At 47.7% G+C, this 24,304-nt stretch overlaps 1 protein-coding gene across 1 annotated transcript in view; it reads left to right on the top strand.

Annotated features, from left to right (window-relative positions):
* LOC137424495 (receptor-type tyrosine-protein phosphatase H-like) overlaps positions 1-24,304 on the top strand; it is a 398,906-nt gene that overhangs the window by 358,330 nt on the left and 16,272 nt on the right. The window contains exons 7-9 of the mRNA XM_078775524.1: positions 22,343-22,438; positions 23,439-23,557; positions 23,758-23,819. Coding sequence (XP_078631650.1) covers positions 22,343-22,438; positions 23,439-23,557; positions 23,758-23,819 — 277 coding nt within the window. The remainder of the gene's footprint in view (positions 1-22,342; positions 22,439-23,438; positions 23,558-23,757; positions 23,820-24,304) is intronic.

Raw genomic sequence — 24,304 nt, 5'->3', positions numbered from 1 at the left:
GCCTCAGCTTGGAGAGAGAAGGAACGCCACCTCCGAGCGCGACAATACCTCCCCGCATCTCTGGACCGGACCGTGTTGATTCTGCCCTGAGCCCAGGTGCACCTGGAGCCATCGATTCTGCCTTTCCCTGCCATCAATCCCCGTGTGAGCCAGCCGTTGTCCCGTTTATCTGTCGTCTGTCAGGGTTAATATAAGAGTGTGTCTAAGTGCTTGTCTTTCTATGATGTACCTCTCGTCCCTGTAATCTAACCTTCCGTCCGAATATAACCTCCCCCGGAGGTCTTGAGAACTGAACCCTTGGTGTCGTATTGTGTCATTGTAATCCAGCCGTTCGTCTTTTCCTTCATTGAGCTAGCGTAGCGCGACTTCGTCAACGTTCGAGTATAATCGGGTAACTTGTGCAGACGTGGTCATACCAAACCGCTCGGTAACTAACATCTTAAACCGCGTCTGTAACAATTGGTGTCGAGGAGTGGAATTCGGACCCGGGACTAAATTTGTTAGGCCCAAATTTTGGGAGGTAGAATCGATCCGGAGCGCGTTTACTGCGCTCGACGAAATTATAACGGCGAAATTTTGAATTTGTTTTACGAAAACTCGAATTTTGAAAGTCGCGCTATGGCGGATCAAGACAGCTGGGGTCCGGTAGGGGAGAGTGAGACAGGGTCGGTCCAGGACCAAATTGAGGGACATGAGGGACACGAGGAGAGCGAAGCAGCGAGGGTAGCAGGCGCGCAAAATGGCGCCTCGCTGGTCACCGCGCCCGCGACCGTGGCAGCGCCCCCAGTGGATTTGAACTTGTTTTTAATACAAATGACGGCCCTTATGGAAAAGAATAGTGAGCAATTGGGAGACCAAATTAGAGGTTTGAAAAGCAGTATGGGACAAATGGGGAACCGGATGGATGCTCAGAGTGACCAAATGGGGGTAATGAGGGACGAAGCGAGGGGTACCGGTGAGGGGTTAGAACAAAGGATGGGGGCCCAGATCGGAGGGTTAGGGAGTAGAATAGAGGGATTAGGCAATAGATTAGGGGAAATACAGGAGGGGTTAATGGGGGTAGAAAACAGAATGGCCGCTCAAGAGAATCAAATGGAAGGGATGCAAAAGGGGTTAGAGGGAGTAGAAAATAGAATGGCTGCCCAGGAGAATCAGATAGAGGGAGTGAAAAATGGGTTAGAGGGGTTAGAAAACAGGATGGAAGGCAAATTGAGGGACATGAGGGACCAAGCGGAAAGGGAAGTTAAACAAATGGGGCAGCAGATAGAGGGGGTCAGAATGGGGGTAGAAACGAAATTGGATGCTCACAGGGAGGAAATGGAGCAGATGAGGGTGGCATCTGGGCAGGAGATGCAAGTGATGGGAGAGGAGATCAGAAGAGGTGTGAGTGAGGAGGTCGGAGGAGTGCGCGAGGAGGTGAGGCACTGTAAGGAGCACATGGAGAAGGAGGTGAGAAAGGGGACTGTAAAGTTACAAGGGGGCATAGAGGACCTGACGCAGGAGGTGGAGCAGCTGACGGTGGGACAGACGGAGTTAGTGGAGCAGGTTCAAAGGAACACTGCGGTATTAGGAGGTTTAAAAGCGACATAAAAAGAAATTAAAAATGACTTGATAGCGACGAAGAGGGAATGTCAGATGGTACGTGAGGGACTGACAGCGAGGTTGGACGAGGTGGTAGAGGTAATGGAGACGAAGGACCGGCAGGTGAGGATGCACCTGGAAACGGTCAAGGTAGCCTTGGAGGACGAGCTTGAGGAGACGTACCGGGGAATAAAAGAGGTGAAGCAGAAATTAGAAGAAGTGGAAGAAGGGGTGAGCGAAATTAAGAAGCGACGGAGAGAGGATAAGAAGGAGATAAAAGAGGAGATAAAAGAATTGGTCCAAAGTCTGTGTTTGGATCGTGATGTGCTCATTAACCGGATGAGGGATTCGCAGGTGATGGAGGAGAAGCGAAGAGGAAGAGGACCCGGTGTAAGTGGTGACCAATATGGTCGTGCGTATGATGCGCCAGGGGATTTAATAAGCTTGGGGGTCGAGATAGACCCGGGTGTTCGTGAGAGGCCGTTGGTGAAGTGTGCGACAGGTCTGGTGTGCGAAAAAGGAGGTGTGCAAGAAAGTCCGACTCTGGGGTGTGTGAGGAAAAAGTGCGTGCCAAGGAGTGAGGGTGCTGGCGAGATTGAGTCGGTCGTAGCGTGTGTGCAAGGGAGCACATGGAAGCGCGGTGTGGTGAGTGTTACAGAGGGTGTGACGGGAGAGTGTGCGCAAGAGTGTGCGCGAGAAAGGTGTGTGACGGACAGGTGCATGAGGAAAGAGTGCGCTGTCAGAAGTAAGGAAGAGTGTCCACCTGTGGTGAGTGTTACCGAGGGTGTAACGGGAGAGTGTGCGCGAGAAAGGTGTGTGACGGACAGGTGCATGAGGAAAGAGTGCGCTGTCAGAAGTAAGGAAGAGTGTCCACCTGTGGTGAGTGTTACAGAGGGTGTAACGGGAGAGGGTGTGCGAGAAAGGTGTGTGACGGACAGGTGCATGAGGAAAGAGTGCGCTGTCAGAAGTAAGGAAGAGTGTCCACCTGTGGTGAGTGTTACCGAGGGTGTAACGGGAGAGTGTGCGCGAGAAAGGTGTGTGACGGACAGGTGCATGAGGAAAGAGTGCGCTGTCAGAAGTAAGGAAGAGTGTCCACCTGTGGTGAGTGTTACAGAGGGTGTAACGGGAGAGGGTGTGCGAGAAAGGTGTGTGACGGACAGGTGCATGAGGAAAGAGTGCGCTGTCAGAAGTAAGGAAGAGTGTCCACCTGTGGTGAGTGTTACAGAGGGTGTAACGGGAGAGGGTGTGCGAGAAAGGTGTGTGACGGACAGGTGCATGAGGAAAGAGTGCGCTGTCAGAAGTAAGGAAGAGTGTCCACCTGTGGTGAGTGTTACAGAGGGTGTAACGGGAGAGGGTGTGCGAGAAAGGTGTGTGATGGACAGGTGCATGGGGAGTAAGGGTGAGTGCGCTGTCAAGCATGGAGGTGAGAGTAGTGAGAGTGACAAGGAGAGTGAGCTGGTTGTGACAGGTGAGCGAGGATGTACACCTGGGATGGAAGGATGCACACCTGGAATGGTAGAGCGTGAGTGGGAATGCACGCTGGAGTTGGTGGTGAGGCACGTGGTTGGGTGTGCGAATGAGAGCACACCTGTGATTGTCACAGAGGAGGTGACAGAGGAGGGGGCGCGAAGAGGTGTGTTGGTGAGGTGTGCTACCAACGAATGTGTGCCAAAGTGTTCGGTGGTCAGGTGTGTGACCAAGGCTGTGAGTGGAATGGGTGTACCTGGGTGTGTAAGGAACGGTACAAGGAGAATGGGAACAGCTGCATGTATGAGCAAGAAAGGGGTAGCGTATGCATGTAAGCATCCAGGTGAAGCATCGACGGTGACCGGGTTAAAGGTTAGGTCGACTTTTAGCCGAAGCGGGCCCTCGGTGCGTGCCGGGCTTCGCGTGCCGCGAGAACCAGCGGGGATCCGAGCCACGGCGGGTTCGAAAGGACCGCCGTGCGCGATCCGCGCTGGGCCTCGCTTTGAACGGCCGCGTCTGTGCTCCAATAGGCGGGGCGGGCGGCTGGATAGGAAGGGCCGTCATGGCGACCACTTTCTGTTGAGGCATTCCGGCAGGTCGAGATCGAGCCATGGGATGGCTCCGTGCCGAGATGGTGCGGGGGATCTCGGCCCGGGTAAACCTCCTTCCCTGCACCGAATGCAGGACGTATCCAGCCGCTGGCACCAAACAACCAGCATTCATGGCTTGGCTTTACGAAGCCGGGCTTTGGACGGGAATTGGCGCACCGAGAGGCATTAGTGAGAAGACAGTGTGACGAGGTTAGTGTTTTGGCCCCAGAATTAGAGAAAAACAAAATTTGGTGATTGGCAAGGGATTGGCAGTAGTGATTGGCAGATGATGGGTAGTGATTGGCAAATTTTTGATTTGTTGAAATTTGATGTGCAAAATTGGTAGTGAGCGATGGGCCCGGTGGGTAAGGCTGGCATCCCTGCCACCCTTCCCATGGGGGCAAAGGAGCAATAGCTTATGGGGTGTATGGCAGTGAAAACTAGCCCGGGTGGGTTAGGTTATATGTGTGTAGGGATCTAGCGAAGATGACAGTAGGTGACGTTAAGTTTAGATAGTGACTGATACCTGTAGTGGGGACGCAGGTAGATTAGTGTGGATGATAATGACGAGGGAGCGCAATAGTTTAAAGGGACGACTGGGAAGCGCAAGTTTTAGAAGGGAGTAGTTAGCTGAGATGATGCTGTGTGTGTGAGAATTGAACAGGTGTGATTGCACAGGTGTGCAACTGGACAGGTGTGTGGAGCAGTGTATGAGTAGTGAGTGTGTGGATCAGCGCGAATGCGCTTGGGGAGAGAAGGGTGCAGGTGGCACCAGGTGTGAGAGCACAGGTGTGCAGGTACAGGTGTGTGGAGAGAGTTGGAGTAAGTGGTACGGAGTGGTGTGCATGGTGCGAAGGTGTGAATGGGGGAAGAGTGGACCCCCATCACGGATACCCGGGGCGGGTAGTGTAAGTGTTAGGTAGAGGGTACAGGTAAATTGTGGTTGGATATTGGCATCTGTGGTGCGGTTGCAGAATGGTGTTGTGAATGGGTGCATTAGTGTTATGGGAATGGCTGGGCGTGTAGCCTGTTAGTGTGTGTAGTTGGTTTGGGCACTCCACCACTGTGAGGATGTCGGCCAGGTGAGGCCGCAGGTGGGCTCTGGGAGCCGGTAGTTGTGAGTGGGTGCCTGAGGATCCCGGGTGTGGATCGGGTAGCCCAGTGCCAGAGAGGGCACCGAGTGGGGAGAGCGCCAGAGGGCCTTCCCCAGGTAGTTAGGTTAGGGTAAGGAGCAGGTAAGCTCAGAGGCAACTGCAGTGGTGGAGGTGTGCAGGTGGGTAGACCCGCTGGGAGAGGTACACGCCACAGCCCAGAAATTGTGCGAGGGCACCAGGAGATGAATCGGGGGAGTGAGACCCCAAATTGAAGAGCACCACAGTTTGGCCAATGGGAATTGGTTTTTAGAACCCATAGTGTAAGAGGGCCAATGGTTTGGCCGGAGAAAGACCCCGGGTAGTGTAAAGTTGTTAAAGTCATTTAGGAAATAGTTAGGATTGATGAACCTGTCGCACCATACGCAGCCACTTACCTGTGGTGATGATGATGACTCCACACCTGTGTTTTCTTTGTTCTGTTGCAGGAAGTAAGGATTGCTGTGAGGATTTGTGAGACGCATCACGACGTGGATGAGACATTGGGGTGATTCCATCTCTCCCTCCCTAGGAGGGACTGATGATGAATTGGTAATGGCAAATTTTGATGTTCAGTTGGAGATGGCAAATTTTGATGAGAGTTGAAAATGGCAAATTTGATTGGTTAGGAGGGAGAGAAGACGAATTTGGTATATGGGAGGAACGGGGAAGACAGTAGGGATGTTTGTTGATTTGTAAAGTAGATGTTTATGGGTAGTGTTGTGTTGTGTGGATACAGTAAGGGGTAAGGGAGGGGCCATGTAGGTTACCTGGTGGGGGGGGGGAGCGTACGATAGGAACGTACCTGTCTCACCTGGTTCCCATGTGCCCCCAGTGTGCATTACCTTGCATTGCGTGCACTTTTGCGGCCTTACCACCTTACTCACTTGTCTGCTTCTTTTGTCTCCCACCTCCGAGGATCTGGCTTTGGGGTAGAGAGAGAGGAGAGAGAGGTGCTGGCTACGCAGTTGTGGGCCTGCACTTTCGTTGCTTGCTGCCTGGATCGATACACCATATGGACCGCAATGTTTGTGGCCACCCACAATGGACCGCAGTTCGTTTGCGGCCAAGCACCACCCGTGGATGGACCTATGGGTCAACGTGGCACCTATGCCATACAGGTGAACCACTTTTAGTTGACACCACTGAAGGCCACAATACAGAAATGGACGCGGTTGGCGCCTTTCTTTATTTTTAAAGAAGCCAGAAGGCCAAGTGCGCCACACGAAGAGCAAGAGACACCTGCAGGGTTAGGGGTTGTTGAATTATTTTTATTCATTGAACAATGGTGACTGCACCGGATGGTGCTGACTGTGTGATGGGGTGGTGCTTTTGATGCTTGGAAAGGGTGCTCTGCACGTTATTATAGGCCGTCGGCCACAGAGCACTCGTGGGTTGGTGTATCGATGCTGGCATGCGCGCTCTCTCTATGCATAACATCTGCATGTGTTCCTCCAAAAACAGGTCCTGGATCGTAGTGTAAATAGCAGCGTAGTCGTGTAAATAATGCTCCCTACCGGCTGTGTGTTTAGTTTGAGGATTCTTTCCGGATTCGGTTATCCTGTGGGTGTGTTTCTGTGAGGAGAAGGGTGCAACGTCGCAGGGGGACATATTTACTCATTTGTGAACATCTGTAAAACTGTCGCACTCAGGGTAGAGTTAATAGTAGAGGGACTACATCTGAGTGCCACACTAAAATAGGTAAAAATTTATCGGGTCGGGACGCCCCGAGGGTAGAGAAGGGTGCAATGTTGCGAATATGGAATTTGGCCTCCATATCCGCTTGTAAATATTCCCCTATTTTCCCAATACTCCCCAACTATCCCCAATCCCCCATTCCCTAGTCCCATTGTCTGTAAACAACACTCTGTAGAACCGACCTTCCCCTTTTCCCCCATTAAATGTCGTGCCCAGGTTCACCGCATCACACGTAGACAACTATAGGACATCTGGCTAGTTATTCTTAGTCTATGTCAGTTAAGGACTCGTTTCCATTAATTCTGACTCTTCGTTGCACCAGAATGTGATTATATGGCATCAGTAGTGAGTTTAGGACCTTCCCATACCTCCTCCCAGCTTTTTCCCGAAACAACAACAACAACAACAACAACGGCGCGCGCGGGGAGGGTGCGTCCTCACTCCGGCTCGGTTAGCCGCCATTACCCACGCGCTCCACGGGGTTCCCACGAAGGGGCTGGCTGTCAGCTCCTCGTCAAGGGCGGAGCCTGGTAACCCCCCCCCCCGCACCCAATCAGAAGGGCGGACCGATTCCAGCTGGGGCGGAGCTAACGAGCCGAGGGCGTGTCACTCCCCGCCGGATATACGCGGCCACTTACCGGACGTGACGTCAGATGCGCCCCCAGCTTGGAGAAAGAAAGCCACCTTCGAGCGCTGAGTCAGATGCGCCTCAGCTTGGAGAGAGAAGGAACGCCACCTCCGAGCGCGACAATACCTCCCCGCATCTCTGGACCGGACCGTGTTGATTCTGCCCTGAGCCCAGGTGCACCTGGAGCCATCGATTCTGCCTTTCCCTGCCATCAATCCCCGTGTGAGCCAGCCGTTGTCCCGTTTATCTGTCGTCTGTCAGGGTTAATATAAGAGTGTGTCTAAGTGCTTGTCTTTCTATGATGTACCTCTCGTCCCTGTAATCTAACCTTCCGTCCGAATATAACCTCCCCCGGAGGTCTTGAGAACTGAACCCTTGGTGTCGTATTGTGTCATTGTAATCCAGCCGTTCGTCTTTTCCTTCATTGAGCTAGCGTAGCGCGACTTCGTCAACGTTCGAGTATAATCGGGTAACTTGTGCAGACGTGGTCATACCAAACCGCTCGGTAACTAACATCTTAAACCGCGTCTGTAACAGTATATTTCTATATAGTGTAGCAGCATAGCAAACCTGTTGTGCATTTTGTGATACAAGCACCAAATTTGGCACAAATGTACATTAATATGTTGCGAACATTTTCAGATATTGGGCCACTTGAAATTCCGTAATTTTTTTTTTCAAATTTTTTCAAATTTCGTAATTTCAAATTTTTCGGGTGACACCGTCACAATTTCGGTCTTCGAGGCCGGCCGATATAGTGGGGCAGCTTAGCCCAAATATTCAAAAGAATTGTGCATTTTGTGATACAAGCACCAAATTTGGCACAAATGTACATTAATATGTTGCGAACATTGTGTGGTCAGCAATGAAGACGAGAGTCTGAATTACATGTATGCAAAAGACCTTGTGAACCAGTGAAGCAAATACACGGGTAAGCATGAATTAAATCTAGGGCATGATATAATTTCCATGATGTTTACCTCTACACTCAATGGTGGAAGGAGGTAATGTTTTGATCCCAGCTTGTCTGTATGTCTGTTTGTCTGTTAGTCCACAAAATTCCAGACAAAGCTTGTAGTAGTGGTAGTTGTAGTGGTAGTGGTGATAACAGAAATTGTTATATAGAACTGAACTTATATTATTATTATATGCAGAAAATAACTTCATTTCTATATGCCCTGCAGTGGACAGGTTAATTGGTTTATGCACTGAAGGGGTCACCCTGGTGTGCACTGCTGTGTTCTGCCTCACTGAGTTGTTCAGGTATGATGTACTCAGCACAAGCTTCCGGTCGGCCCGGAGGTGGGGGTGCGGGGCCTGTCACGGAACGTCAAAACAAACGGCCTGCCGGGGCCGCCCAAAAGTCGGGCGTGAGGGGCGCGTCCACTAATGGAATGCCTCTCGCTTCCCAGATCGAGGGCCACGTGGTCAGGAGAACCTCGTCCCTTCCGGTCACACTTTGCCTATCGGCCGGCCTCGAAGACCGAAATTGTGACGGTGTCACCCGAAAAATTTGAAATTACGAAATTTGAAAAAATTTGAAAAAAAAAATTACGGAATTTCAAGTGGCCCAATATCTGAAAATGTTCGCAACATATTAATGTACATTTGTGCCAAATTTGGTGCTTGTATCACAAAATGCACAATTCTTTTGAATATTTGGGCTAAGCCGCCCCACTAATATTCCTAACCCCCAAACAACAATTTTAATCCTCCCATCCCTGGAAAGTAGTGGATTGTGAAGTGTCAACCTATTGCTTTCAATATTAGTGTTATCTGCTTACTTGTGTCTTTTGTAAAAATAAAAAAAAATTGAATACAAGATCGAGGCTCGTGTTGGATCTAACATTAATCACAAAAAAACAAATGGACACATAAAACATAATAAAGGGAGAGGGCGACAAGATGGGGAGAGAGAGGGAAGCACACAAGTACAACATTTTAGTGCAGGGACATCGGGAGATCTTTGAGAGGGAGAGGGCTTGGGGGGAGGAGGCATGGGAAGGGGGGTGGGAGAGGTACAAAACACATGGACACTGCTAGGACCTCCAGGAAAGAAGTCGGTATTTTTAAAAAGTGGATCTGGGGTGAATTAACGGGGGTACAAAAGATCAAGGTTTTGGAAGGGGAATGCGATAAGATAAGATAAGCAAGATAAGCGATGGTGGTGAACAGCTGTTTAAAAGACCTGGAGGGAGGAGTGGGATTGAAGAGATTGAGGGAGTTTGTTCCAGAGGCGGGAGAAGCGAGAAAAGAGGAATGAAGGAGTGAAGGAGTGAAGGTGAGCAGAGAGTCTTGATTCTGGCAGTTTCACCAGAAGAGTTCCCCGATTTAGAACCGTGTGCACCCCGGTTTAGAATATGTACACCGTATCCCTGCATGTCGTAAGAGGCGACTAAAAGGGTTGGCGTCAGGAAGGGCATCCGGCCATAAAACATTGCCTCAAAAAGGGAACCATGACAATTACAACTACATATGGGCAGGGTACAGCCCGAAGTACCCCGTGGGGGACCTCACTCCCTCTCGTCAAAAATCAAGGTGGGGAACCCGATCAAAGCAAGGGTGGAAATCACTCCATTTATGACGATGAAATGTCTGATGCCCCATGTGGAGATCGGTTTCTGAGGTTTGGGACGTGGAATGTACGGACAATGACAGGAGATTAGGAAAAGTGGGAGAAGTATTGGTCAGAAGAAGAGTGGACATATGTTGTGTGCAGGAGACGAGATGGAAGGGAAGTGGTGTGAGAATGGTGAAGGGTAGGCAGGGACAAAAATACAAGTTTGTGTGGCAAGGGTGCCCAGAAGGCGGGCATGGTGTTGGTGCCATGTTTTCTGAGGAGTTTGTAGACAGTGTGGTGAGTGTGACTGGAGTGAGTGAAATGTGGATGATGGTGAAAATGATGATTGGGAAGCTCTTGGTGAACATCATCTTGGGATATGTTCTGCAGGTCGTTCAGAGCGATGAAGAGAAGGACAAGTTCTGGTGTGCAATAGAGAAGCTGATGGAAAACGTGAAAGATGAGGAAGTCGTTGTGGGAGTAGGAGACCTAAATGGACATGTGGGAAGGAGTATAGATGGTTTTGAGGGAGTTCATGAGGGTTATGGATATGGTGTGAAGAATGGAGGAGATGAAAGGATTTTGGAGTTTGCTGATGGAGCCGATTTGCTGATTTGTAATACTCAGTTCCAGAAAGAGGATAATAAGCTTGTTACATGCACGTCAGGTGGGTCGACGACAACCGTTGACTACCTGATGGTGCGTAGGCGAGAAAGGGGGCATCTCAAGGACACAAAGGTGATCCCATGGGAGGAGGCCGTTTCACAGCACCACTGGGTTGTCTGCGACATAAGGGTGAAAGGTGCGAGAAGAGCTCGGCGGGTGAAGTACCAACCGAGAATGAAGGTGTGGAGGTTGAAAGAGGCGACGGTGAGGAGGGGCATTAAAAAGAGGCTGAGTATGGTGGGGGATGATGTGGTTGAGCTTGAAAGTGGCTGGAAGTCAATGAAAGATAGTCTGTTGGGAGCCGTTGGTGAGGTATGTGGATGGACAAAACGAGCACCGAGGCACTCGGAAACATGGTGGTGGGATGATGACGTTGGAAAGAAGATTGACGAGAACAGGAAGAAGTTCAAGGAGTGGCAGAAGGCGAAGGGTACGGGGGCAGAAAAGGCAGAGCATGAAAGTTATAAGGCAGCCAAGAAGGCTGCAAAGAAAGAGGTAGCAAAGGCGCAGGAGGCAGGTCGGAAAATGTTTGGAGAACGCTTGGATTCGGAATAGGGTCAGAGAGCGGTATTCAGGATTGCAAAACAGATAGTGAAAGGGAGGTGTGATGTGATGGGGGTGAATTGCTTGAAGGATGAAGTGGGACAAATCGTTGTGGACCCAGATGGAATTAATGGAAGATGGAAGTGATATATGGAAATGCTGTTGAATGCAGAGAATGAATGGGATGGCAACATAGAGAGTAACGCAGTTTTAGGACCGCACAAAGAAAATAACTGAGAAGGAAGTGGAGGAAGCGATAAAAGCAATGAAGAGAAGAAAAGCGGGAGGGCCGACGGGAGTTGTGGGAGATATGTTGAAGGGAGCGGGAAGTTGGGGTTGTGAAGAGAATGACAGAGATCTGTAATCTGGTGGTGAAAGAAGGCCGCATTCTAGTGGACTGGGAAATGAGTACCCTTGTCCCTCTATACAAGGGGAAAGGTGACCCTCTGGACTGTGGCTCGTATCGAGTGATAAATTTATTGGAGCATGGAATGAAGGTATTGGAAATGGTGTTGGAGAGGAAGATGAGGAAGAAAGTGAAGATCGACGAAATGTAGTTTGGATTTACGCCAGGAAGAGGAATGACAGACGTGCTTTTTATTGTAAGGCAGTTGCAGGAGAAGTACATGGAGAAGAGGCAGAAGTTGTTTCTTGGGTTTGTTGATTTGGAGAAAGCATTTGATAGGGTTCCACGCAAAGTAGTGACATGGGCATTGAGGAAGTTAGGAGTGGAGGAATGGTTGAACAGAGCAGTGATGGCAATGTACGAAAGAGCGCGCACAGCTGTAAGGACAAAGGACGGGAACAGTGGTGAGTTTGAGGTGAAGGTGGGAGTGCATCAGGGGTCAGTACTAAGTCCACTTCTATTTGTATCTGTGATGGAGGTGCTGGCTCAGAACGTAAAGCAGGGTTTACCGTGGGAGTTGTTGTGTGCAGATGATCTGGTGTTGATTGTGGAAAGTATGGATGGACTGAAGGAGAAGATGAACACGTGGAAGTTGAGGAAGCGATAAAAGCAATGAAGAGTGGAAAAGCGGGAGGGCCGACGGGAGTTGTGGGAGATATGTTGAAGGCAGCGGGAAGTTGGGGTGTGAAGAGATTGACAGAGATCTGTAATCTGGTGATGAAAGAAGGCCGCATTCCAGTGGATTGGGAACTGAGTGGAAAGGATTGTGCTTCTCATCTTATTTACTATGGTATAAAATATATTTGTATTGACATTTATTAATTATTTTCAGATTCATCAACTGGTCTGAAAAGCCGATGCTTCATTAAAACAATTGTTGTTTCAGCCTTCTTTCTACCTAACAGCAATAATAGCCTATCAACTAATTTTGATGCATCACTTGGAAGAAAACTAACACCTGAACCAAGCCTTCTTACAACCTTAATAATATTCTTCTCCTTTTCATTCTTCAAACCAGATTTCCCAGTAACATAAACTCCATAATCAAGTGAGTTTAGTAAATCAATATATGCCCTGTCATCTTCACTTTGTGTATTCAACGGTTCATCAAAATAATTTGAACTATGGTATCCATCTTTTGTGAGAAGAAACATTAATCGAGACTCAAGAGGGTACATTAATAGGTGGTCTGGCAGAACTTAAGAACATCAATTTATCATTAAATATAAATACCTTTGTCCCTCTGCCCTCGTCCCTCTACACAAGGGGGAAATGTGACCCTTTGGACTGTGGCTTGTATAGAGCGATAAAGTTATTGGAGCATGGAATGAAGGTATTGGAAAGGGTGTTGGAGAAGAGGATAAGGAAGAAAAGTGAAGATCGACGAAGTGCAGTTTGGATTTATTCCAGGAAGAGGAATGACAGACGCACTTTTTATTGCAAGGAAGTTGCAGGAGAAGTACATGGAGAAGAGGAAGAAGCTGTTTCTTGGGTTTGTTGATCTGGAGAAAGCATTCAATAGGGTTCCATGCGAAGTAGTGACATGGGCATTGAGGAAGTTAGGAATGGAGGAATTGGTTGATCAGAGCAGTGATGGCAATGTACGAGAGAGCGCGCACAGCTGTAAGGACGAAGGACGGGAACAGTGGTGAGTTTGAGGTGAAGGTGGGAGTGCATCAGGGGTCGGTACTAAGTCCACTACTATTTGTAGCTGTGATGGAGGTGCTGGCTCAGAACATAAAGGACGGTCTGCCGTGGGAGTTGTTGTATGCAGCTGATCTGGTTTTGATTGTGGAGAGTATGGATGGACTGAAGGAGAAGATGAACAAGTGGAAGGAATGCATGGAGACAAAAGGTCTGAAGGTGAATATCGGAAAGACGAAGGTGATGGCAAGTGGTAAAGCATGTGGTGAGATGGAAAGAGCTGGGAAGTGGCCGTGTGCTGTGTGCAGGAAGGGTTTCAGAGTGAACTCCATTCAATGTACAATGTGCGCTGAGTGGGTTCATCAAAAATGTCGTGGTCTGAGAAGGTCATCAGCCAGTGTGGCAGCTACATTCAAGTGTAAGGTGTGCACAATAATCCGGCAGCTAAGCTAAATATAGCATAACAATTGTGCATTTTGTGAGGAAAGCACCAAATTTGGCACAGTAGCAGACTATCATATTATGAAAAGATCTGGATATTGGGCCATCTCAGATTCAGAGATTTGATTTTTGCAAGATTTGCAGATTTTGCAGATTTGCAAGCTGAGATTGCAACGCCAGGGACGGCCGACTCCTTCCTGCAAGTTGCCCACGTCACCCGCACAAGAAGAGCTCATCAAATCACTGCAGCGGCACTGCACATCCTGCAACACCGTGCGTATGAACGCCACTGCATGACATATGCTGATGATGCAGAAGACCTGCCTGAGTTCGAAGACTGGTGTCACCAGAGAGGAGAAGACATTCCCAACTTTCAGTACTGGGCAACTGTGCTGGAACTAGAGATGTTGGTACTGGTCTACGTGCGTTCTCTGCGACAGGCTTCATTCACGATGTACCTTGATGCCCTGACGGAACTGGTCTCATGGTTCCATGCCTTAGACCACACACACTATGCCAGGTGGGTCCCTGTTCACCTGAGGGACATGGTTGCACTCCCAATGAAGCACCCAGATGTAGCCAGAGAATTCAGGGCTGGCAACTTCACTGTACAGAAGACAAAGAAGGTGTTCTCTTCGATCCCAATCGAATTGAAATCTTGCAAAAATCAAATCTCTGAATCTGAGATGGCCCAATATCCAGATCTTTTCATAATATGATAGTCTACTAGTGTGCCAAATTTGGTGCTTTCCTCACAAAATGCACAAGTGTTATGCTAAGTTGCCCCACTACAAAGGGAGCTGCAGATGGAGGAAATGTTGAGTTGGATCTTGGAGACGGCGTGAAGCTGGAGGGTGTGAAAACATTTTGCTACCTAAGAGACATGCTGAATGGAGAAGGTGGATCAGACTCGACAACGGTTGCTCGAGTGAGATGTGCATGGAAGAAGTTTCGCGAACTGAGTGGCGTGCTGACGGGGAGGGGAGTGTTGTTGAAGCTTAAGGGAAAGGTGTATGCTGCATGTGTGAGAAGTGTTATGATTTATGGGAGCGAGACATGGGTAATGAACTTCGAGCAGCAACGAAGGCTGGAAATGGTGGAAATGTGAATGGTTCCGTGGATATCTGGAGTATCGTTGAGAGAGAGGAAGACAAATGATGAATTGCGAAAGATGTACGGAATGGAGCCTGTGATTGATGCTGTGAAGAGAAACAGGTTGAGATGGTTTGGTCATATGTTGAGGAAGGATGAAAGTGACTGGTTGAGAAGAGTGATGGAAATGAATGCAGAAGGAAGTAGAGGACCGGGAAGACCAAGAAATACTTGGCTAAAGGTGGCCGGAGAAGAAATGCGGGCAAAGGGCTTAATAAGGGAAGATGTCGGTCCCACAACTCCCGTCGGCCCTCCCACTTTCTACTCTTCATTGCTTTTATCGCTTCCTCAACTTCCACTCAGTTCCCAATCCAATGGAATGTGGCCTTCTTTCACCACCTGCTAACAGATCTCTTCCTCAACTTCCACTTATTTCCCAATCCACTTTAATGGTATTCAGTTCCCAATCCACTGGAATGCGGCCTTCTTTCACCACCAGCTTCATCCATGAGGGTTTTCTTTTCTGATACTTTTTTCATTGCTTTTTCCAGCTTTAAATAGATTTCTAAATGTAGAGGTGAAACTTTTGTTAGAGCTGTTATACTCGTTTCGAGACCTCTTTTCCCGGATATGAGGCTTTCTTGAAATCTATCTCCACATATCCTGTACGCACAGAACAAAGAATAATATCAGACTACAGCAAAGATTATACTCGCATTTCATTGTTTGTAAGCAAGCAAATAGTTCATTCCCTGTCATACCGTTCTCGAGCGTCCGCTCAAAAAAGACAGATACCAAACCAAAATCCCCTCCTTTCTCATACAACCCGTTATATTCACTTCTCAAGGCTATTCCATCGAATCTTCTTCTTCATATTTTATCACATTGACCCTCCGTTAAAATGCAAGCTTGTAAACAAACAATTAAGCAATGCAACAGCAACAAAGCAAAGCTCTACCAACCAAAACGAGTTGGCGGTTGGCACAATCTTCCAGGACGAGTTCGATAAATTCCCTCAGTTCCAGGGTCGCCAGATTCACAAAGAGAATCATCCTAATCAGTCAGCTCCTTTTGAGATCTCCCTGACTCCGACGGGATCTCTGTTACCTTGGTATTATCAAGCATTACCTTATTCCCGGTCAATCCTTGCTGCGACTCCGCTTTGACCGGTGAACCAGATATTCTGTTTCCCTTGTCGTCGGCAACGTGCTCGTTTCCCTCTCTGCAAGGCGCAAGATGGCAAACAGATACAGTAGTATGGCCCTAAATGGATTCAACGTGTGGCCCTAAATGGATTTCTCTCATCTCCCCTTCCTGTTCAGGCTGGAGTTCCCCAAAGCAGTGTGCTGGGCCCTGTGCTTTTTCTGCTCTTTATCAATGATCTCTCCGACTCTCTGGAAAATCCTCTCTATCTCTTTGCTGATGACTCCACTCTCTGCCGCTCCATTCCTCTTCCCTCAGATCGGCAGTCTGCAGCCTCCTCACTCTCTGAAGACCTGGACAAAATCACAGACTGGTCAAACAAGTGGAACATGTCTTTCAATCCTGACAAATCTCACTCTCTTACTATGTCTCTCCGAAAAGATCGACTGGACAACCCTCCCATCTACTTTCTCAACAATCCTCTCCAAGAAGTTCTGTCGCTCAAGCTTTTGGGTCTCACTATCTGCCATGATCTTTCTTGGGAAAACCACATTTCCAAGCTGGCCTCCAAAGCCAGTCGCCGACTGGGCATCCTCCGTCGTGCGAAGTCCTTCCTTGGCACACCTGAGCTCCTCACCACATACAAGGCTTTCATCCGCAGCTCAATGGAATACTGTTCTCCCCTATGGGCTGGTGCTCCTGCCTCACACCTGGCTCGGCTTCACGCTGTTGAATCCAAAGCTTTCAGAATCATTGGAATCTCCCGCGACGAAGCTATCTCTGAGGGCCTTTCACTCACTCACCGCAGGCAGGTAGGTGGTCTTTCTGTCTTCTACCGACTCCTCTCCGGCCTTGCTCCCCCAGCTCTCTCTGTGCTCTGTCCCCCAAATATTCCTACAGGTCGCACAAGATCTGCCAGCCGCCCTCTGATGGTTAAACTGCCGAAATCTCGGCTCTCTGCTCACCTTCACTCTTTCATTCCTCTTTTCTCCCGCCTCTGGAACAAACTCCCACACTCCCTTCAATCCCACTCCTCCCTCCAGGTCTTTAAAACAGCTGTTCACCACCATCTCTTATCATCCCCCATCCAAAACCTTGATCTTTTCTACCCCCACTAATTCACCCCAGATCCACCTTGTTTGAAATTCCAACTTCTTTCCTGGAAGTCCTGGCAGTGTCCATATGTTTATACCTCTCCCACCCCCCCCCCTTCACATGCCTCCCCCCAAAGCCCTCTCCCTCCCACAGATCTCTTGATGTCTCCATGTCTCTCGGTCCCTGCTCTCAAATGTTGTGTTTGTGTCCTGCCCCCTCTCTCCCCATCTTGTCTACCGCTCCCGATGTTATTTGTTTTATGTGTCTGTTTGTCTTTCTGTGTGATTAATGTTCGCTCTTTCACGAGCCTCGATCTTGTATACAACAACAACAACAACAACAACAAAAAAAAGAAAAAAGTCTCATGTCCATCCGGAAGTCTCACATGAGCATACTAGGGATTTGCCTCTGGAATTTCTACGTCATCCGCCATAAGCTCGTATTTACTTTGTCTGACCGCTCGCTTCAGAAGAGCCTGACCGGGGCCGGCCAACCAAGAGGGCAATACTCGCCCACTCGCACTACGTCGCTGAAAGTGAAACATTCCTTTGCGTGGAGTTTCATTCATAGCGGTACACAGTGACGACCGATTTGCTTGGTGCGTCCGGAAGTAAACGTCCCCACTGCTGCGAAGGTAACCTATGCGACTTCAAGCTCATTGACATAGCTCTCCATATAATCCCGTTATAACGTTCAACCAAGCCATTGACTTGATGATTGTACACGGTGGTACGGCTCGTGGCGACATCTCGATCCTGGAGAAACTGCTTAATCTCTCGAGACAGAAAAGCCATACCTCTGTCACTGTGAATGAACGCAGGATATCCGAACATTAAGAACAATTGCCGCAAACATTCAATCACCGTTGCAGAAGACATGTCAGTGCACGGAAAAGCAAACGGAAATTGAGAGCACTTGTCGACAACAGCAAGTATGTAATGGTGCCCCCCTGTGGCTGGACCCTTTAAATCCACATTCAAACGCTCCCACGGCCATCCGGCATGAATCAGCGACCCCATATACGGTTTATAAAAACTCGGTTTAACTTTGGCGCACATGGTTCATGTCTTGCAAAGACACCAGACGTCCTCCATAGAAAAAGGCAAATTCCTGCTTCGCACAAAATGAGCCCATCGAGTGACCCCGGACTGACAGAGCGAATCATGAATATCCCTTAAATCGCCGGTAGTCATTCCCGAGCAGATAGGTCGAGACAGAGCGTCGTTCACCAGATTATCTCGGCCCGGCCTGTAAATGATGTCAAAACAGAAGTCAGCTAATTCTACAGGCCAGCGAGCGATTTTTCTCATTTTTAATCTTCTGCGTATGGCGTCCATCATACATGAACACAACTGACTGTTGGTCCGTGATTAACTGGAAATGTTTCCCGAGAAGGAAATGGTGCCATCGTCTGACGGCTTCAACGATCGCGTCCACCTCCTTCTCTATAGCGGATTGTTGCCTTTCACGATCACAGTGTATGAGAGAAACAGGCGACCAGCCTCCCAGTCTGATTGAGGGTAGCCGTGATAGAACAGTCTGAGGCATCTGTCTCTATCATAAAAGGAATAGTCTCGTAGATCGAGGTCACATCAGCATTTGCTACGTCTGGTTTCAATAGCTGAAAAGCAGCCTTCGCGGCTACGTTCAGTGGAAATCGTTTACATTCCACCAAAGGCCTTATTTTCTCTGACAACCCGGGTATCCACTTGGAATAATGCGTGAACAGTCCCAGTACTCTGCGCAAGGCTGCACGGTCGGTGGGAGGAGATATTTCGAGCAAAGGTTGTAGCCGAGCGGTGTCAAGTCGTATCTCCCCTCCGGTACCCCCAAAAGATCCACTGTCTGGACGGAGTAATTACACTTCTCTTCATTGAAGGTCAGTCTGTATTTCTTTGTGACATCCAAGAACCACTGTAAATTCGAGTCATGTTCTATCTGATCACGGCCACATATGGTGACATTATCGATATACACAAAAACATCTTTCAGTTGTTCCCTGGTTAAAATGTCATCCATCACCCGATGGAAACACACAACCCCGTTTGTGACTCCAAAAGGAATTCTTCGAGCCCAAACGCTCCCCGGCTAAAGTTCATCCTGAAAGCGCCCGCATTGTGCGGACAAACCAAGTCAAGGGCCACGTGGTCAGGAGAACCTCGTCCCTTCCGGTCACACTGTGCCTATCGGCCGGCCTCGAAGACCGAAATTGTGACGGTGTCACCCGATACTGATACAGCCTTTGCCCAGATTTGAAAACGGTGTAAGGTCGATCATTCTCCCTGATAGGTATCTGATGGTACGCACTTCGGAAGTCCAAGATGCTGAATACCCTGTAGGTAGATACATCTCTGACCATGTCATCCATCTTTTGTGGTGGGTAGGCATCCAGTTGGGTAAAGCGATTGGTTGTTTGAGAATAATCAATGACCATGCGCTTCCGGTGATTCGGGTTATTGACAACGAGCACTTGAGCCCGACAGGGTGAGCTACTAGGCTCAATTTTACCCTCGTTTGAAAGCCTCTTGGTCTCTTCGGCGATAAATTGTGCATCTGGGCGTGAATATCGCCGAGACTTCACAGTTATAGGGCGACAATTAGGGGTTAGGCATGGGACCAGCCGGGGTGGTTCAATCGACATCTTCATCAAGCTACATACCGAGAAGACTTTAGAGGGCTGTGCACCATTGAAGCGTATCTCCAAACACCAGTGCCTATTCATAAAATCATATCCCAGAAGAACGTCAGAGCACAGATTCGACAATAGCATCGTTTTAACATCCAAGTACAGTACCTCCTTAACTACCAAGTTCACCACACAAAATCCTTTGGAGCTTTGCCATAGGGCTGCTGAAGCCAAGTGCATGCGCTGAGTGGTCAGCACTGTGGACCAGCCGTGTTTGCGAACGAGCTCCTGGCTGACATAACTTTCACTGCTCCCAGTGTCGATCAAAGCATCTGCAGCTTCGCCGTTAAGCACCACAGGAATTATAGCCCTCGCCAGGCCATGAGGCGCAACCGCCAGAGCCGTCCTCGATGGTGCGCATGCCCGCGAGCGTCATTCGTGTGGTCTTAGCTGATCGACAAACTTTGGCAAAATGTCCTTCTTACCACAAATATTACACAGCGCATCTCCAGCATGGCATAAGCTCCTAGGATGTCTGTGATTCCCGGAAAAGAAACATTTGCCTGTCATTGCAGCAGGGTTCGTGGCCGCCGTGGTAACCAAACCGCTCTCCTTGGCATCTGGATTCTCGTCAAGAAAATCCTGGCAAACAGCATGCGACGGACAACTAGACCCTGCAGCTGACACTGTGTCCGAGTGTTTCTCAGCGGTAGCAGCATTCGCTGTCAAATAAGGTCATCCGTATGTCTCCGATCGAGTCTGGGGCAGCTGCAAAACTCGGCCCCTGTGCGTACGCATCCTCAAAGGTCATAGTCTCGGTCTCTAGCAGCCGCTGATGGATGGCCGGAGAAAGGAGACCAGTAATGAAAGCATCTCGCATTAGATCATCGAAAGCCATCTTATCCAGCACTCCACAGTCCTCGTTGAGTTGTCGTAACTCCTGCGTATACTGCTCCAAAGTCTCAGTAGCCTCTTGCCTGCGTGTAGTGGGCAAATGTCGAGCGTAAATAGCACTTCGTGGTTTTACATAGAGAGCTCGCAGGACCGCCACAGAATCGGTGTCGAAAGACAATGGAAATACACAGACACAGTGGGAGAAATATTCATAGAAATCGCTGGACACGTTGCAGGTAAGAACCTCCATCTTCTGTTGGTCCATGGCTTGGTCCGCTGACCAACAACAGAAACTTGTCCATGGCACTCGAGGTGAGATAGATTTCTATAAATTGTTATGAAATCAAGTCGAGACCTCGTTTCCCAGATATGAGGCTTTATTGAAATCTATCTCCACATACCCTATACGCACAGAACATGTGTGAAAATTCCTGGCGATGTTCAAGTGACTCGTGGTCCACCGCCTTGGGGAACTCCAGCCTGAACAGGAAGGGGAGATGAGAGAAAACCATTCAGGGCCACATGTTGACTATGACCAGAGAGGAAGCCATGCATGGAGATTTCCATGGATACCATAGGAGAGTTTGGTGAGCAGAGCAGGGTGCCAGACCGTATTGAAGGCACGTGATATGTCAAGGGAGACAGCTCTGATTTCCTGTTTGGCATTGAGGACCTCCATCCATTGTTGAGACAGCAGAAGCAGCATGTCCAGAGTAGAATGACCTGGTCTGAAACCAAATTGATGATCAGAGATCAAGCCATTGGAGAAGAGGAAGGATTTGATATCCGAAGCAATGATGGATTCCATGACTTTGCTGATTGGGAGCAGGCTGATTGGTTTGTATTTGCAAGGATCTGTTTTTGCACCTTTTTTGTGTAAAGTTGTAATGTTGGCTGATTTCCAAACTGATGGCAGATGACATTGAGCAAAAGAGAGGGTGAAGAGAACAGAGAGAAGGTGTGAAAGAGCGGCAGAGCAGGATTTTAGGACCTGTGGGCTGATGCCGTCTGGTCCAGTTGCAGAATCAGAGTTGAGGTTTGACAGAAACTTCTCCACCTTGTCAGGAGAGAAGGACAGAGTCCAGGAGCAGCTGGGTTCGACTGGGTAAGGTGGGTACAGAGAGAGATGGGTTTGGGACACAAGATTTAGGGGTAAACACAGAGTTGAGGCATTCGTCTTTGTCATGTGCTGTGTCAACTGTGTAGCCATTTGAGGTATGGGAGGGGATGGAGGGGGAACAAACACCAGAAACAGATTTGACCAGACGACACCAGGATTTGGAGAAAGGAGACAGGTTTGAGAGTTCAGTCTTGAGAGTGGAGAGATATTGTTTGCTGGCTCTCCTGAGGGTAGACACACACTTGTTCCAAACTTGGTGGAAGGAACTGAGATTACGAGAGCAGTAATAGCTCAGGTGCAATCTGTTATATTAACAAGCAAATACTAATTTTTTTTTTCCTGTATACAATGTTGAGGCTCGTGTGAGAGCTAACACATAGAACGCATAAAACCATAAACAGAAACACACATAAACCATTTAATAAGGGGAGCAGGAGACAGGAGGGGGAAGGAGAGGGAAGCACAACAACAGTAGAGAACAGAGACATCGGTTCTGTGGAAGGCAGAGGGCTGGTTGGGGGAGTGGAGTGGAGGGTGAGGGGGTGGAGTACAAGGTATAAAGAAAATGGACACTACTAGGAATTTCAGGAAAGAAAATGGAATTTGAAAAAGATGGATTTGGGGGGTATTAACGGGGTGGAAAAGATCAAAGTTTTGGATGGGGTAAGATAAGAGATGGTGGTGAACAGCTGTTTTAACAAAAAACGTTTTACATCAGTAGGACCAGGAAAGTCTGCCATGCTTTATCCATTTTGTTTGCATTTTGATGTTGTAGTTCTTACACTATCGTTTGAAAAGTGTTGGCAATTGTGCACTGGTATTCTGGGGAAAATCTCGACATGGAGTTAATTGTTAAAAAAGCACTGGTGACAGTAGTTGTGAAATCTAAAGTGTGCCCATAATAGCACAGGCATAATGGCCCAAATTGCTTCCTCCTTCACTAAAGTTGGAATTTATTTCAATTTCAAAAATATCCTTCACAAAGTGTAATAATTTCTTTATGCATTTAAAACACCAGGAGAAACTACAATCTCGACACCTGATACCACGTCTCAGCCAGGATCAAGTGCAATAACTCACACACAAGTCGTAGCTACAATCTCCACAACTACAGGTAAGACAAGCTCTGCCTCGAAATCAACAGCAATTTTTAATGAAATGCATCTCTGAAGAAATAATAATAAAGAGACTGTGCATAGGATATTCTTTACCAGTTTAGAACAAGTCAAGGTCGGCCGACTGTACTTCAGATCAAACTTTCTGATACAACCAGAGGCAGATTTAACATCTTAAAGAAGTTTATGAAAACACAGAAAATAACAAAAATCCCCAACAAACTGATCTCCCAGATTTGATTTTGGGGCATCATCAATGTAGATCTGAGATGCAGTTGAGGCCGAAGGCCCATCATAGTGTATAGGGTTTGGAAAATTAATAATGTCTTTGTCTGATTCTTCGCCGCCCCCCCTTTCCCCCCGAACTTGACTGTACCTGCATGTATCCCATCATGTGAGCTTTTTCTTCACAAAAACTGCTCAATTTAGGGATCGCTAAGCAAGAACTTCCTTGAAATTTATTGTTTTTCGTGTTAAGCTGAATCAGGACAAAATGCGCTGTAGTTCTCTCATGGTTGATGAAAGCTCATTCAAGTAAAATGGAGGGGTTATAAACTGGAACAATGGGGAAGCACAATGGAGGAGTTGTGAATCTGATTGATGGATTGGGTAGTGTGAGGGAATGATTGGGTTGGAGCAGCAAGGAAAGGAGTGAAAGATCAGGGATTTTGGATAAGCAGTTGAACTCCAGCTGCGAGAGTAACGTGCATATAGACGTCCAGGTTTGCTCGACTGCTGCAACTACAAGTAGTTGTCGCCATTCTTCCACCCTTCCTTCAATTGCTGTAGAAATGATGAAGTCGTATAAAATGTGCCAAAGCTCATGGTTGATCTTGCTGTGCAAAGTTCATCACTGCAGTCAATTTGTTTCCTGAAGTTTCTTTTAACAACTAAATTTCAAGCCAGTTTTTAGTAAGCCATGACACCGAGAATGCAATTTTTTCAAACCATTAAAATAATTTCTTCTCCCTGGCTCCCGCCCCACCCTTCACCATGCAGGTGTGATTAAAATGAAGGTGAACCTCAAGATGACAGCTACCAATGAAAATTATTTGCAGGAGATGCAGAATAAGAACAGCACTACATACAAAGAGTTTGTGACAAAATTAGAGTATGAGGTATGTTTTTAAAATTAATTTTTCTCAGGTCAAGAAACAATGAACATTACACATTCTTTATATAATTATGTACACATTTTACGAGCTACGAATCATTTCATGTTCATTCATTTGATTTGTTTGCTTATTCTGTAGATCTCGGGCCATATTCAAAGTTTTTGTATTTGTTTCTTTAACTTGAATTGTTTTTTCCCTTGTAGATATTTCAATCACTGAAGGGTGTTTCAGAAAATTTTTCCAAACTTGTGATATTGAACCTTACGTAAGTCAATCCCACTCATCTTCTAAAAAGTACACGTGAAATATTATCAGAGTGATTAGTAATGTTGGATAGCAGTGATAACAACTCTATGGTATTTAATTTATCATAAATTGGAAGCTATTCCCATTTGTACACCTGGCTCATGATGGTTGGATCCCCAGTTTAAATCATAAATCATGTCTATTGCATACATTTGTCCATTGCCTACCAATGTCCTTATGTTAATATCAAAATCTACCCATGCCTCCTTTTGTCTTTTGTGTTTTCCAGTTATCATTCATTTTTTTCTTTCCAAAATCGACATTCTTTGGAAGTGAAAGATCCATTTGTACGATGGTGGAAGTATCTTCCTCTCTATCGTCAGGGTATTGAAATAGTCATTGCATTTGTGGCTCAGAAATGTAATATTCGAGAATAATCTACTTTCTAATATTCATCTGTTCACTGGAAACAAAAACGTTCTAGTTTGAATAACAACAAGAAAC

The sequence above is a fragment of the Myxine glutinosa genome, chromosome 4, assembly GCF_964187855.1.
Source record: "Myxine glutinosa chromosome 4, kmMyxGlut1.1, whole genome shotgun sequence".
Lineage (NCBI taxonomy): Eukaryota > Metazoa > Chordata > Myxini > Myxiniformes > Myxinidae > Myxine > Myxine glutinosa.
Note: the sequence above shows the minus strand (reverse complement) of the source record. Positions and strands in the feature narration are given on the sequence as shown.